The 16,735-nt window shown below is 36.2% G+C and overlaps 1 protein-coding gene across 2 annotated transcripts in view; it reads left to right on the forward strand.

Moving 5' to 3' along the window:
* Sntg1 (syntrophin gamma 1) overlaps positions 1 to 16,735 on the forward strand; it is a 303,666-nt gene that overhangs the window by 133,521 nt on the left and 153,410 nt on the right. For both annotated transcript variants that reach the window (XM_028769474.1, XM_028769465.1), the window contains 2 exons: positions 2,161 to 2,291; positions 10,079 to 10,208. In XM_028769474.1, the coding sequence (XP_028625307.1) occupies positions 2,161 to 2,291; positions 10,079 to 10,208 (261 nt within the window). The remainder of the gene's footprint in view (positions 1 to 2,160; positions 2,292 to 10,078; positions 10,209 to 16,735) is intronic.

The raw sequence follows: 16,735 nt of genomic DNA on the forward strand, positions 1-16,735 counted from the left end.
ACTCTCTCTCTCTCTCTCTCTCTCTCTCTCTCTCTCTCTCTCTGTCTCTGTCTCTCTCTCTGTCTCTCTCTCTCTGTCTCTCTCTCTCTGTCTCTCTCTGTCTCTCTCTCTCTCCCTCCCTCCCTTCCTTCCTCTCTCTCTTGCTCTCTCTCTCTTTGTGTATGTGTGTGTATGTTTGTGTATGTGTACATTATTTTTTAGAATATATTGTTCTCTGATCTGTCGGTTGTTTTGAGTAAATGTATTATATCAGTTAGGCTTTTGGAGATGGTAGAAGTATCATGAAGCTTCGTGATGAGTTATATTTTAAGCCTCTCCTTAATTATTCTTGATTAGAATTTTATCAGGTGTTAATATTCTTGTGGCCACTTTGTAAACAAGACCAACAAGACATTTTAAATGACTTGACCATATGCCAATGGAAATGGAATAGTTATGTAGTAAATTTTGGATTCCAAGATGGAGGAGTCCAACTCTGTCTTGGAATGTGACCCCTCAAACCCAGGCTGCATTTTACCCATCTGACTCTTTATTATGTGTTGAAGATCGGTGGTATATAGCATAAGATCAAATACTGTTATTTATAGAAATGAAATAAAAAAGAACTGGCCCCATGCCATGTTGCCTATTACCCATGGCATACTATTGCCTATTGTCACATTATAGTTAACAACCAGCAAATATAGAATGAGTATTCTAGATGTAAAGGCCTCGTAAGTCCCCAAAATGGGCACCTCTGTCTGATTTGTCACTCTAACTTCTCTGGTATTTTAAACAATTCCATGAACTTAGTATCTTTTAAATATTCTTGTTTCTTTTTAACCAATAAAATAAATTAATAATGGAAGTTAATCTTTAACACTATTCAGATAATATTAGTTTCAAGTATACAGTAAACTTTCTGCATTGCCTGACTCATTTCATAAATAGGAAACAAAATCTCTAGTCAAACTGAATTCAGCATACAATTAGTATTGGCTCCTTATGTTGAGAGCCATCAAAGCTTCTAGTGTACCTGAGACAAACTATCAAATGTAAAAGTTTACTTATTCAAAACCATTTTTCTTCAATATATGAGGCAAAATGCCATTTGGCATACTGATGTGGAGTGGGGAAGCTTATGATGCCTCCACGTTACATAAAGAATTGCAAACAACTAAAGAATGTTGAGAGCAGGAGCAATAATTTTCCTTGGGAAGATCACATCAATTGGTTATACAATATCAAAATGTCAGCCTTGAGAACATATACATTTTAATAAGCTTATATAAACTAAGCAAGCTGCATTTGTGTGTTTAGAAATAAGCACACACTCATATGCACACACACACACATTCACAAACAGACACACACACACACACACACACATTCACAAACAGACACACACACTCACCAATTTAGAAAAAGAGGATATGATTTTGAGTGAGGGAAGGATGGAGGGTACACAAGAGAATTTGAAAGGAAAGAAGAGGAGAGGCAAATTATATAATTATATTATAATCCCCTAAATTACAGGAAGTATTTTAGAACACCCTCCTAAAATCAGATGCACACATAATATTAAAACAGCAGTCATGGCCTGGATATGACATAAAAGCAATATAAGAGGACCTAAATTTTTGAAACTGAATTGAAAACAGTGATCACGATTTCCCAGAACAGGATGTTAGACATTTTACTTGCAGCAGTTATTGTCAATAGAGAAATATTTACACGATTCATAATGAATGCACTCAGTCTCCATTTACACTGTGGTTTGAAAAAGTATTTGCAAATATGGTAGTTTTAGACACTTGCAGACACTCAAAGCTCTTGTCCAATTAAACTAACAACTTCATTTCTATCCAGTTTTTATTGCTTCCCTGTGGTAGTAATTTTGCTCACTTCTTCCATTCCTGAACAGAATTCCTCTACTTTGTCACACTTTCATGCATTTCTTCCTCCTCACTCATAATTTTCAGGTGTTTACTTGGTGAATCTTTCTTAGCCTTCTTACAGATGTCTGTTAATAACATTTTGAAGTAGAATTCCAGTCTGAAACATGGAGATTACTTAGTCCTATAAAACTGTTCAAAACATTCAGAAAAATTCAACATCCTTGAGTAATAAGTCTGAGAACACATGGATGTACCAACATTCTGAACATATTGCTCTTTTCAGGACACACTTTCCTGTTCCTCATGGCCCACATCTCCAGGCCTGCGGTGGGAGAAGCGTTGGTGTGACCTCAGGCTCATTCCCCTACTGCATGCCCGCTTCTCTCAGTATGTGCCAGGGACTGACTTGAGTCGGTGAGTCTATTTGAAACTCTGAATAAAAAGGGAGGGCAAAGCTCAACCTTTCAGCATAATGTGTCATGTAATTTTAGTGTGTTTTTCAAAGTACAGAAGAGAGTTTTAAAGGAATACTCTACCACTGCAGAACAAGGAGAACATGATAAATTTGGGGACCAAAGCCAGAGGAAGCCCTGATCCTGTCATAAACAATTGTAGTGGATCTGGTATGTGTAAGACTATATTGAGCTTAATAGTTTTCTTGAGTTCATGTTAATAAGTTGTTTCATTTTCAAAGTAGTTGTGTAGCTTACACATTTATCTGTGTGGTGTTAAGGGTCAAACCCAGAGCCTTGAGTGAAACTTCAGATCTCCACCTGTAGCTTATTATCTACCGTTCTCATGTTATTAGTTTTGCAAATAAGTATATGAGTTTATTTTTCTTCTTTTTATCATGCTCAGTATTGCTCGGGATGTGGAATGGATTGTTTCTCCATACCAGATTTGGGGCTTTGTTGATCTCTTCTTTACATAGTTTTTTAAATAAAATGTTTTTGCCTTTTTTTTCACTTATTTTGTTTGTTTCTTAATTGATAATTTGTCTTATGTTTTTTTGAGATAGATGCCTCAGAGCCCAAGAAACCTTTCTGAAAATGCTTCTTGTGTGCTTCCAATTAACCCCCTGATCAGGTCACATAAACACACAGATTCCAGATACTCACTGGGTCAGATAGACTCTTGTCTATGGTTGGCTCATATCTCCTTCTGCTCAGAGATGTTATTTACGTTGTTTGTGACATTCCAGTGTGAGAAACATTTTCTAGGTCCTTCAAAGTATGGGTAAGAGGAAACCCAGGGGAACTACCATCTTGTCATTGTGTAACTCTAGTATCCCATTATAACCAAAGGTTTTATAAGAAGACTTTCCTGCCTCAGTTGTAGTGTCTGCCTTTGACCACATGGCTTTAGTTGACTATAGTAGACCTGATAAGAATCCAGCCAGTTTTTCCTTGTCAATATTAAAAACTCACTTGTACAGATACCAAATAACATTTTTGAACTGTAGACTAGATAGGGATATATGGCAAAATTTCTAAGGACTTAGAGATTTTAAGTATTGTTTCAGAATTATTTAGCTTCCTGTTATGATTTCATGCTGGATATTTTTAATCTTGTGATATTTGTTGAAGGCAAGTTTTTCTCAGAATCTACATTATTTGAAAAGAATGTTCCACCTGCTTTGTTGTTGTGGTTGTTTAGGGTTCTTTTGTTTCCCTTGAGACAGGGTTTCTCTGTGTAACCCTGTGTATCCTGGAAGTCTCTGTAGACCAAACTTGCCTTGAACTCTAAGAGAGCTACCTGCCTCTGCCTCCCAAGTGCATGTACCAAAACTACCCACTTGTTTTTATAAAAGCACAAGCAAATGTTTTTTTGTTGCAAAGTTCTACATTTTTTACCTTGACAATATTCACTTATGAGTAGTTTTGATCCTCTGGCATCACTGTACACATGTTCCTTCCTACAGGTTAGTGAGTTCACTGATTTTTGACATCATTGACGTAGCTTGGCTTATCATTCCAGGGAATGTAATGTCATGTCTCCTGATATGCACATTTTAATGATTTGAATGTCTTTTGATTACATTTGTCAACAGAAAATTCCACTTTGATGAAATGTCTAGTTTTGTTTTGTTGTATACTGTATTTACTAATTTATTTGTTTTTGCACTTTACATCTGTGAACTATATATGTGGTCAAAAAAAGTCCTTTTGCTCAAAAAATTAAGTGTAATAATCTTTTTATTTCCTCTTAATTTTATAAGCAATTATTTGTGCTAATTGATTTTTTAATACCTTATTGCTATTTTAATTTGGACTAAACTTCATACTACTATGGTTGTTTAGTGTAATATAATACATTAATTTTGTTTTTTTCTTGAGAAATGCTAGATTCTTAGAATACTAAACACTGTGCTGTTCTTGTCATTTCAATATTTTGTAACATTTTAATGATAGTTTGCTTAAGATACACTCCTGTTTTCATAAATCTGTTTATTTAAGTATGTACTGCTCGTAATCTATCTAATTTTTCTTCATTCTTCAATGGACTCTCAAATTTCTGCTTTAAGAATTCTCCTAATATTTGCATTAAGGACTGTTTTTAAAAGTGGTCATTTGTTTCATTTAGTTATTTTCTTTTAAAAATAGGTAGTTATCTTATATAGATGTTTATATCAATTCTATAACATAGTTTGTCTCAAAAGAATTTTGTGTGAGTCCAAATGATTGTATATTTTTATTTTTCTAATATCTCAGCACAATGATGAGTTTTAGCTACTAAATCAATTATACTTGTTAAGACAGTAGTCATAAGCAGTTACAAATAAAACTTTGTTCATAATAGATTTATGTGTCAATTCAGTTTCAAGAGCTAACTTACCATTCACTTATTCTCTCAGTAAAGACTAATTAAATGTCTTCTTCCAGAGAGCTCATAGGCTATGCTGCAGAGATTATGCCTATTTTCTCTGTGAGGATGAGAACAAGTAATCATGTACAATGTCACATAAATATTTGTTTTGGTGTCAGTTGACCTAAGATATCCATTTGTGCATATACATGTACATATACATATGCATATGCATATACATCATATTCATACACATATATGTATACATATACACATATATCATGCACATACACTACACATGTACATATACACAAATATATGTATTTCAGTGATGTAGTACTTTTCAAATTTAGTAGCAAATCAAGTTTTTTCCATGTCATTTACTGTCATGATATAAACTAACACATCACAGTGTTATTTTTGTCAGAGATAGATAATATGTGTTTATTACATGCTGAATATCCTGATTCAAAATCTTTAAACTCTGAAGCATTTCAGAATATCACTGACAAGAATGCTCCAAAAGGAAGCAGAGATTATAGGAACATTTTATGGTTGTTTCCTATGTTTAATTCTTATTGTCATTATATGAAAAATATATGCATGAATAACCATGTGAATTTAGAAATGTAGCGTTTACTTCTTTGGGGTGCAGTTAGAATCACAGCCAGGGCTTCACACCTACCAGGTCAGGGATATCTTCTCCCAGAGTAGCATATTATAATGAGTTTTAATGAAGCAGAAATCTATCAATTACTTTATTATGTGGCAGGAACACCATTTATTTAATTTTATTTAAACTCTGAAAACTAGGAGTATTGGATAAAATTCATCAATGTTCCTACTATTAAGAAATATAAAAAGTTATATGCATACACGTTCCCATCTGATCCCTTTGTCTCAGCCACAAATTCTTCAGGTACTCTCTCCCTTGAAATTACTAGCCATACAGACCAGAAAACTGGGTAGATAGTTTTTGTTCTTTCTTATCCTCAAATTCCAATACTCTGTTCCACAGCTTTGTTACAGATGACCTCATGCTGCCTCTCCTTCTTCTCTGCTCCCATTCCCAGGAGACTATGTACATCTTCTCTTACAGCCTTCTTCACTCATACTATCCCTTTGCTTCAGCTATCAACACCAAGGGGCTCTATCTCTGGCAACTCATTGGCCACCCTAGACAGGGAATCAGATAAGCAATCAAAATTCTCCTCATCCCCTCTCTGCTCTCATCCCTTGCCCTCTAGAAGACAATCTGCTGACGCTTCTCTCTACTCTCTTCTTTCATTTCATGGGGACTTCATAGATTCTCTTGGCAGACTCAATTATCCTTCCTCCTGTGAACTCTCCCATACTCACACTTTTCTGGCATGATCCTATTCATTCATGCCATTTCCTAATTCAGAGAAAAACATTCGACCCAGTACCCCAAAGTGGCCATACTTGTCAGGGACCCAGAAGCACTCCCTACATGGTAACTCACAATTACCACTCTTTCCTAAGATCTGGAGATGGCAACATAAACCAAAGAATTAAAAATCCACCAAACAAAACCAAGATCTGATATTAACACCTAGATTTACAGTCATCTCAAATCCATAGGCTTAAACACCACCATCAAAAGAAAATCAATATCAGCCAGTATGATGAGTTGTCACTAGAGTCCAACAACTCTACTACAGCAGGCCTGAGAAATGTAATAGAGCTAAAACAAAAAACCAAGTACTTCAAAATAGCTATTATGGATATACTCAAGGATATTAACGAGAAAATGAATACATCCATTAATCAAATCTATGAAAACACTAACAAAGAGCAAAAGAAAGTTGTTTAAGACATGAAACTGGAAACGGAGCCACTAAAGAAAAATCCAAACTGAGGTAAAACTGGAAATAAAAAAATTTAGAAGCTTGAATGTGAACCTCAGATTTATACATCACCAAAAGAATAAAAGAGACGAGAAGAGAGAATCTCAGGTACTAAAGACAAGATGGAAGAAATAGATACAGAAAACTGACACAATAGTCTTACAAATCTTGAGATAAGGTTTGTACTGTTTTTTTTTTTTGCAAATGTTTTAGCTCATTAAATAAAACTTAAAAAGAGTGTGAGATCGGTGGAAATGACCCCCATTGGGCATAGTCTGTGCTTTTGTTTTAATTTTGTTTTTTCTCTCCGACATAGTCATGTGGCCTGTATGATTCAGGGCACAGATTTGGGAAGAAAGTTTTAAACAACCTTCAGAGGAGGGATGGATATAGCCCAATTACAGAGCTAGCTTCTTATTTAATTATAACATCATAAAACAACTTTTTAATATTATCCATACCTAAAAGACACATGAATTAGTGTTTTAAAGAAAAAAAAACTGAATTTGTGACCAGGTAGAGGGACCAGAGTAAGCTGTGAACAAAGAAGTCTTAGAGATAAGAAGAAAAATATTTTTTTTGAGCCCTGGCTCTGCAGAGGACACTGCAGAAAGGGGTTGAAAGATGCACCAGCTGTCAAGTAGGTTATGTGCACCACAGCTGTGTTCTTCTTTAATCTAGCTCCTGGTCCTGCATCTGCAACGAACCTATAGACTATAGTCAAAACTCAGATCCATCAAAAAGTAACTTAAAAGGACAGATCATTCACACAGTCAGGTGGGATTCAAACAAATAGGAGTTGACCTTATGATTTATTCCCTTGCATAAACAACAGCTTTCTTAAATTTTTACAAGAGCAGGTAATTTCATAAGTAAACCCTTAACAGCCCTTAACATTTAGAAGTCCATTTCCGCTTTATAGTTCTGTGAAGGACAGTTCTGCTTAAACTTTGAAACCTAAAGTTGGTCATCAATTAATGCTAACCCTGACATCACAACTGTTTTGTGTATTGCAGTTACACCCTTGTCACCTCTCTTCACTTTCACTCTCTTCTCTTTTTCTTTCTCCTTTCCACTTCTTAGCTACTTTAAAGTGCTGAGACAGCCACGGTCCAAAGGAGGAACGTTTAGAATGTAAATAGGGAAAATAATTAATAAAAAATAAATAAAGGAAAAAAGCAAACAGATAAGTAAATGAAACAAAACAAAACTGAGACAGCTGTTGGTCAAAATTGAAGTGTTGACATGAATAATCCATACCTAGGGATAAGCTAGACATGTGTGGAATGATTTGTAAACTCTTACTGATAATCTCTTATTGTCATAGGCCAAGCAACCTCTGTTTCCCAAAATATGTCTTGTTTTTCAGGGCCCTTGGGTTTGTTTTTGGATTTCTGTTTTCTGTGTGAGATTTATGCTTTTCCTTGGCTTTCCCACCATAACTTTTCTAGTATTTAGGCTGAGGAACCTGGAGCAATTTTGTTGTCTCTCACCAACCATTTTTAATTACGAATTTATTGAATTGAATCCATTCATGTGTCCTCATTCATCTGTGTACCTAAGAAGAGTTTCCACGTCACATTATTTCCCTCGTGTTTTTGTAGTCCTAACCACACCCCTTGTTTATACATGACAAGCACACAAACACTTGCTATGGATCTATTCCAGGTTTCCTTTGCCTGCAAAGTGTTCAGAACCTTCCTCAATTTTATCTGCCTATTCTACACCCAGGATCCTGCTTAAATATGTGTTAATCAAGTCACAATAACTTTGTATGTGTTAGCCTCTGAAACTCTTGTTTCTAATGCACAAAAGTCACTGCCTCACTTCTCCTATCTAAACCTCACAAAGTAAGTGTACTTATGACACAGAATCAATTATGAAGAAAAACAATAATAGTTAACTTTAGTTATTAGAAATATATGTATTTTAATGCATTATCCAGAGTATAAAATTATAAAACTAGTCTTCCAGGTTTATTCTGTTTGGGACTATGTAAGACATTACATAGATTTAAGAAGTGAACTGAATGCATTGACTTTACTTAGCTAAAAATATCTATCCACCATGCTCTTATTGTAGCTTATGAAGAAATGTTCATAGCAAACTCAGAGTGGAAAAATATACATTGCTCTCAAATTGGTCCTCCTTTTCCATAGACAGTTTTGCTTCTGTCTGGACTTTTCAAAAATTATTTTTTAAGTACATGAATGTTTAGCATGCATGTATATCTGTGTAACACATTTATAATGTTTCTCTTGAAAATCAGAAGAGAAAACTGTAGTTTACAGATGGTGGTGAGCTTCCTTTTTGGTGTTGAAAATAGAACCCAGGTTTTGTAGAAGAGGAGCCTTTGCTTTTAACTGCTGAGCCTTCCCTTGAACCCCATGTCTGGATACTTTAAGTGCCTTACTCACTCTTGAATATTGGGATAAAAGCACAAGGGTAGAGAGATGGCTCATCTATTAAAGGCTAAACTCAGAACAAAAATGTAAGAATTAAGCTCTATTTATAGGTGAATTATGAATATACATTTGTCTTGAAGCATACTTTTACCATAAAAAGTTTTAGATCACTTTATTTTGAGCAAATATACATTTTAACAGAAAATAAGCCATGCATATTTGAGCACTTTCCTTTCTCTGGTATGAAGTGTCAGGTGTGATAATTAGTTTCTCTAAAACCATTAACAAATAGAATGCAGAATGCTTTGGCTGCCAAAGCTGGCAGCAGGTATTTCATTTAGAGACTGGATCTAGTCTAGAGAGAAAATAAATGGACAGAGATCTGCACATGACCTTGAGCTAGGTGTATGCTCTCTGGGTTTACCTTCCCTTCAGGAGATGCATAATGGCTAGTATCCTCAAATGCCCAGTTGTGAACTGATGGAGCCAGGAAAGGTGTGTATTTTAGAGAGAATATGTGAATGCATGCAGTTTGCATCTTATGTCAAATGCCCAGCTGTGGAAGTTTTCTATCACTTCCTGATTGGTGGCTTTAAGTATGACTTGTGGATTTTCTAAAGTGCCACACATAACCCAACAGAATAATTCTCCTGGTCAGAGTCTTGGTGACTCCAATTCATGTTGTGGTCTCATGATTTTGCCCATTAAACTTATATTTAAACAATGCTTAAGAAATTAACATGTGTTTGCAATTTTTATACTCTAAGTCAGGAACGTACAGATGTCAAGACACAGAATTATAGACTGGGCATGTTTGGCCTAAAGGAAAAGAATATCCCCTAAGTTGAGGCTGTTCAATATTGCATACTTTGTTTTATATCTCAAAGGTTGTCCACATTTAGCTGAATTTAACAGTGTCATCTAATTATTTGTAAATAGATAATATCCTGATCTTTTAGTTGCTTCAATTTAAAATGGATGTATTTATAAAGGAGGTAATCAGATTTGAACCTGGAAGCTCTTTGCTCTGTTGTGCGAAGGAAGGACTCTTCAGGTCCTGGACCAAGCTGTAAACAGTTAACTAACACAGTGTTTGGTCTGTTCTGTTCTGATGTACTCTTAGGCAGAACGCTTTCCAAGTGGTTGCTGTGGATGGAGTCTGCAGTGGAATTCTTCAGTGCCTCTCTACTGAAGATTGCATGGATTGGCTCCACGCAATAGCAGCTAACATTTCAAACCTCACAAAGCACAATGTAAGTACTGATTCAAGGAATAAATATCTAACCAGAAAGTCTTTCAGCATATGTAGGTTTATTCTGTGGCATTTAACTTTGCTTCATCTGCTTAGTGCCTTTCCAAGAATGAATTTCCTTCTGCTTCCTGGGAAAGCTGTTCTGAAACACAAGAGAAAAATCGCCTCAGCGTGAAAACTCAGGCAGTACTGACCTTCGAGAAAACACTCACAGGTTTCTTTTTCCCAGTGCCAAAAGCAACTGCTTTAAATAAACATGATACAGGATTTGGCATGGGAATGGTGTGTTTAACTAAGAGCACCCTCAGCAAAATGCTGGTGAATTTCAAGGAAATATTGGTTTGTCTTCGGTGACCCTAGGACTGCAGCTGAGAATGTGTGAAGGAGAAGATCCAAGCAAAAGGTGTTAGCAGAGACTGAAGGTTTCCTGTGGTTCTATGTGGGCATAAGGCTAGTGAGTGGATGAACTTATGGGATGCCAGCACCTGTACAGAATGGCCAGGTCTCTGTCATTAGAAACAGCTTCTCTCCTAACCTGTGTTTCTCACACCCTTCTTCTCCCTCATTTCCTGTGTGGTTTTGTGGTCATTATGTCTTTGTTACCATTGCATTGAAATAATTAATCCTTTCATGATATTCTAGAAAGATATCTAACAAAATTTGAAAATCATAAACCAGGAAGAAGCTTAGGCTATAAAATGCTCTTTGGGCAAACACACAGACCTGGATTTGATACCCAGAACACATGAGAAAAAGCATAGCACCCTACATTTTTAATCAGCACTGGGGGATAGAAACAGTCAAATCACTGACACGTACTGGCTAGGACGCACAGAGCATTTGACAAGCATCAGGCAAGTGGTTGTGCTGCAACGAACTGATGTGTAACAACTGAAGTTGCTCTTGAGCATCTATACACAGGCATCTACACCTGCACATGAATACAAGTGTATTTACACTGACACACCCACACACCCACTAGTGTCATGTTGTTTAATGTTGATAGTATTATAATAGATCATTCCATTTTTGCATTTATGCACCTGTATCTACACTTGCACATGAACCCACACACATTTACACAGACATACACACATACCCACTAGTGTCATGTTGTTTAATGTTGATAGTATTAAAATATAGATCATTCCGTTTTTGAAAAAAAATACTTGTGGTCACCTATTCCTTTGTCTCCGTTTCTTCATATGCCCTCAATTATTTCATAACATTTGTGAAATAATGGTAAAAACTCAGAAGTTTGAATTCAAGAGTTAGGCAAAATTTGCAAATCTTACCACCTTATGTAGTTACAACTCGTTCTTAAAGCAAATGTCCCTCTCACCCAGAGTAACTGCAGATTTTGCTTTTGGCCCCAGAAAGATCTTAATAAATATATTGTATCTTTCTTCAAACCAAGACAGTCCAAGCTGTTATAACCAACTGTCTTGTATTTGTGTTGCTTTTAAAATATTCTAGGGGTGAGATTATTCACAAAGCTGAATTATACTGTTGTGCTAAAGCAGACAAAGGAAGATTAAGATGTGGCTGAACAAACACAGATAGACTGAGTACTCATAAGCCTCACCAAGCCACTTGAGCAAAACTGATGTTCTATTTTCCTGCTAACCTTTGCTAATTTTGTGGTGTCCTGCTAAAGCTGAGCTATGAGGATTATAATTCTCTCTCTCTTGTATTTCTCTGCTAATACCTTATGAGAATGTGATTTTATGTTTCTTGGCAGCAATCCTGACAATATCTTACTCATGAACCATGGTTCCGTATACATGAGAAACATCTTTTTTTTTCTTTAAAGTGTAGAATGCTAAGCTTTAAATAATTCTTTCTTCATAGCAAGATTCAAATTGTCAGTGGCCTAGATCCTACGAATGCTCTTAGAAAATCTGTTCCTGGTAAGAAATGTTTAGTTCAAAAAATGGAGCCAACTGAGTGCACCTGTAAACCTAGTACTGTGATAGGATTACAGCAAAGGTGCAGAAGCTATTGTAGAAAACAGATACCAGCTTCATGGCACAATTTCAACCATGACAAGTGTTCACCATGAAATATAGAAAATAGTCTGCCTTGTCTGAGCCCAGTGGGAGATGTGCCTAGCCCTTCAGAGACTTGATGTGCCAGGGTGGAAGGATACCCAGAGGACCCCCACCCTCTCAGAGGAGAAGAGAAGGGGAAGGGATTATGTGAAAGGAGAACCAAAAAGGGGGACAGTTATCAGGATGAAAAATGAATTAATAAATAAATTAAAGGAAAACCTATCTTTTTAGAACATTTGGGATCTCTAAAGCTGTTTAATACATAGTTTTATTATGTGGGTGTTTCAGAAAAAAGTTGATAGGTTTCAAGTAAAAAATAATGTGTCTCAAGAAATACAAAAAAATAAAACTTAAAAATAATAGATGGTAAAAAAAATAGACAAACAAAAAGCATTATGGGAGAAATTAATGAATGAAATGAGAAGAATTGGTAGAACAAGTGAAATAAAAAACTGCTTTCATTGTGAAATAATCAAGATTTATAAACCAAAGTAATGAAAAGAAAGAGAAGATACATATTAAAAGTTGTAGATGAAAAAACATGTTGCAGCAGACTCTAACACAATACAGAGAGTTGTGAAGACATACTTTGAAAACACATTTTTAAAAACTAGGTTATGAAGAACTACAAATTGATAGAGACATGTTACCACATATCATTAAATCAAGAGTATCCAGACAAGTTACTCAGTTACATAGCAGCAAAGAATTTGAGATAAAGCCCATGACCAGATAGATTGACTGCTGAATTAGAATTATCAAATTATTCTGTATAATTGAAAGGAACAAAGACGAACATGATCAAATTCATTTCATAAACCCATTATAACAATGATCGTGATCAGATAAAGACAAAATGAAAAAAAAAAAACCAAAATGAATATTCTAGTGTCATGCCCTATTGAACATAGAAGCTAAATATCTCAATGAAATGCTTATAATCCAATTTAGCAAATTAAGATTATGTGCTGTGATCAAGACTGTTCATTTTAGGAGTACAAGCATGGTTTAGTATGTATAGACCAATTAATATGATATAGAACATCAATAGACTTAAGAAAAGAAAAAAACAACAACAATTAATGAACTGGAGGCCATTCATTTTAGATAGAGCAAGGGCATATGTGAAAAGCATTGGGGATGGAGGAAGAATGCATAATATCATAACTTACCTTTAAATTTAAAAATAAAATTTATGTATAAAAAAAGAAAAATCACACATGCTATCTCAGCAAATGTGGGAAGTCTTTCCCAAGAGTTTAACATACCTTCATGATTAAATCCTAAAGAAACTAGAAATAGGAATTATATACTTCAACAGTAGAAAGCCTGTATACAACAAACCTACATCTGACATAATAGTAAATATAAGGTCAGAGCATAACCTCTAATATCAGGGATGAGATAAGGGTGTCACTGCACTCTTACTCAGTGTAGTACTTAGAGTTATACACAGAAAAATAAAACTAGAGAAAGAAAGGCAAGGCATATCAGGAAGGATGAAGTCAAATTCATTCCCATGTTGATCCTGTACTTAATAAACCCTACAAGAAAATACTTAGATATAATAAAAAGTAGTTGGAAACCACATTAATATACACATCTCACAATTTTCTTTATATTAATAATTGGTCTGCCATGAAAAAACTCAGCAAAAATAGAGTCTCACTAACAATAGTTTCAAATAGGTTCAGTACCTAGGGATAACCCAGGAGGAGAAAGACCTCTATAATACCATCTCTCAAGCTCCAGGAAAACACTGAAGATGTCAATAGAATATTAAAAATAACATTAATGATTAAGAATTGTAAACATCAATATTGTGAAAATATTGATAAAATCAATCAATAGAACGAATGCAGTCTAGATGAATACATGGCATTCATTACAGAATTAGAAACGTACTCATTTGTTATTCATATATGGGAGCAAAACGTGCCCTCAACTGCTAACACAATCTAGATAAAAAGAGCAATGAGGCAGAATTCCTGAGCACAGCTTACACTAAGAACAATAAATAATAACAAAACCAGCAAGTTGCTCACGGAAACAGACAGGAAGACCCATGCGCTTGCATAAAAAATCCAGAGATAAATGTGCACAGATATGACTGCATGTAACTAAAATGGTATAAAAGCAGATTGGGGAAAAAAAGGAAAACAATTCTTGATCTTAGAGCATAGGTCATTGGTGTTCTGTTAAGGAACTTTTCCCCTGTGCCCAAGTATTCGAGGCTCTTCCCAACTTTCTCTTCTATTACTTTCAGTGTATCTGGTTTCAGTGTATGTGGAGGTCCTTGATCAGCTTGGACTTGAGCTTTGTACAAGGAGATAAGAATGTATCGATTTGCATTCTTCTACATGCTGACATCCAGCTCAATCAGCACCATTTGTTGAAAATGCTGTTCTTTTCCCACTAAATGGTTTTAGCTACTTTGTCAAAGATCAAGTGACCATAGATATGTGGGTTCATTTCTGGGCCTTCAATTCTATTCCACTGATCTTCCTGCCTGTCCCTGTTCCATGACTATGGAAAACTTGGGCACAGGGGAAAAGGTCCTGAACAGGGCACCAATGGCTTATGCTCTAAGATCAAGAATTGAAAAATGGGACTTCATAAAATGTAAGGCAAAGGACACTGTCAATAGGACTAAACAGCAACCAATAGATTGGGAAAAGATCTTCACCAATTCTATATCTGGTAAAGGACTAATATCCAATATATAAAAAGAAATAAAAAAATTAGACTCCAGATAATCAAATAACCGAATTAACAATGGAGTTCAGAACTAAACAAAGAATTCTCAACAGAGGAAACTCAAATGGCTAAGAGGCACCTAAAGAAATGTTCAACATCCTTAGTCAACAGGGAAATACAAATCAAAACAACCCTGAGATTCCCCCTCACACCAGTCAGAATGGCTAAGATCAAAAACTCACATGATAGCAGATGCTGGTGAGGATGTGGAGAAAGAGGAACACTTCTCAGTTGTTAGTGGAATTGCTAGTTTATACAATCACTCTGGAAAACAGTCTGGTGGTTCCTCAGAAAATTGGACATACCATTATCTGAGGTCCCAGCTATTCCACTCCTGGGCATATACCCAGAAGGTACTCTAACATATAACAAGGACATATGCTCCACTATGTTCATAGCAGCCTTATTTATAATAGCCAGAATGTGGAAAGAACCCAGATGTCTTTCAACAGAGGAATGGATAAAAAAATATGGTACATTTACACAATGGAGTACTAATAAGCTATTAAAAACAAAAACTTCATGAAATTTTTAGGCAAATGGATGGAACTAGAAAATATTATCCTGAGTGAGGTAACCCAATCACAAAAGAACACACATGGTATGCACTCACTGATAATTTGTTATTAGCCCAAAAGCTCCCAGTACCCAAGATACAACTCACAGACCACATGAAGCTCATGAATAAGGAAGACCAAAGTGTGGCTACTTCGGCCCTTCTTAGAAGGAGTATCAAAATACTCATGGGAGCAAATATGGAGACAAAGTATGGAACAGAAACTGAAGGACAGGCAGTCTGGCGATTGTCCCACCTGAGTATCCATCCCATATGCAGTCACCAAAGTAGCCCCTGATGTGGATGCCAGGAAGTGCATGCTGACAGGAGCCTGATATAGCTGTTTTCTTAGAGGCTCTGCCAGAGTCTGACATATACAGAGGAGGATACTCACAACTAACTATTGAACTGATCAAAGAGTTCCTAATGGAGGAGTTAGAGAGAAGACTGAAGGAGCTGAAGCGGTTTGTGGCCCCATGGGTAGAGCAATAATACCAACCAACCAGAGCTCCCAGGGTCTAAATCACCAGCCTTGTAGCACACAGTGAGGCATCCATGGCTCCAGCTGTATTTTTAAGGGAGGATGGCCTTGTCAGGCATAGTTAGCAGACGAGGTTCTTGGTCTTGTGAAGCCTGGATGCCCCAGTGTGGGTGAATTCCTGCATGGGGAGGGGAGAATTGGTGGGTGGGTGAGGGCACACCCTCATAGAAGCAGTAGGATGAGAGATAAGATAGGGAATATCTAAGGAGGTGGGAATGAGGAAAGGGGATTACATCTGAAATGCAAATAAATAAAATATTCAACAAAGGAAAAAAAAAAAGAAAACAAAGAATCTAGGTATGGTAGCACACACTAGTAGTATATGCAGAAGAGGAGTGGCAGAATGTTCAAGACTTGCCTGGTCTAAAAGTTGGGCCATCTGTGGTAATGCATGTCATTAAACCTATAACTCAAAGCAGGAGACAGGTAGATCTTCGTTGAGTTCAAAGTCACCTTGGTCTAAACAGCAAGTAGGCCAGCTAGGACTACATAGCGAGACCATGTCACCCAAGAAGAAAGACATAGGAGAGAGAGGAAGAGAGAGAGAGAGACAGAGAGAGAGAGAGAGAGAGAGAGAGAGAGAGAGAGAGAGAGAGAGAAAGAGAAAGAGAGAGGGGGGAGGG

Source organism: Grammomys surdaster, unplaced genomic scaffold (assembly GCF_004785775.1).
Source record: "Grammomys surdaster isolate TR1022 unplaced genomic scaffold, NIH_TR_1.0 64, whole genome shotgun sequence".
Taxonomy (NCBI): Eukaryota; Metazoa; Chordata; class Mammalia; order Rodentia; family Muridae; genus Grammomys; species Grammomys surdaster.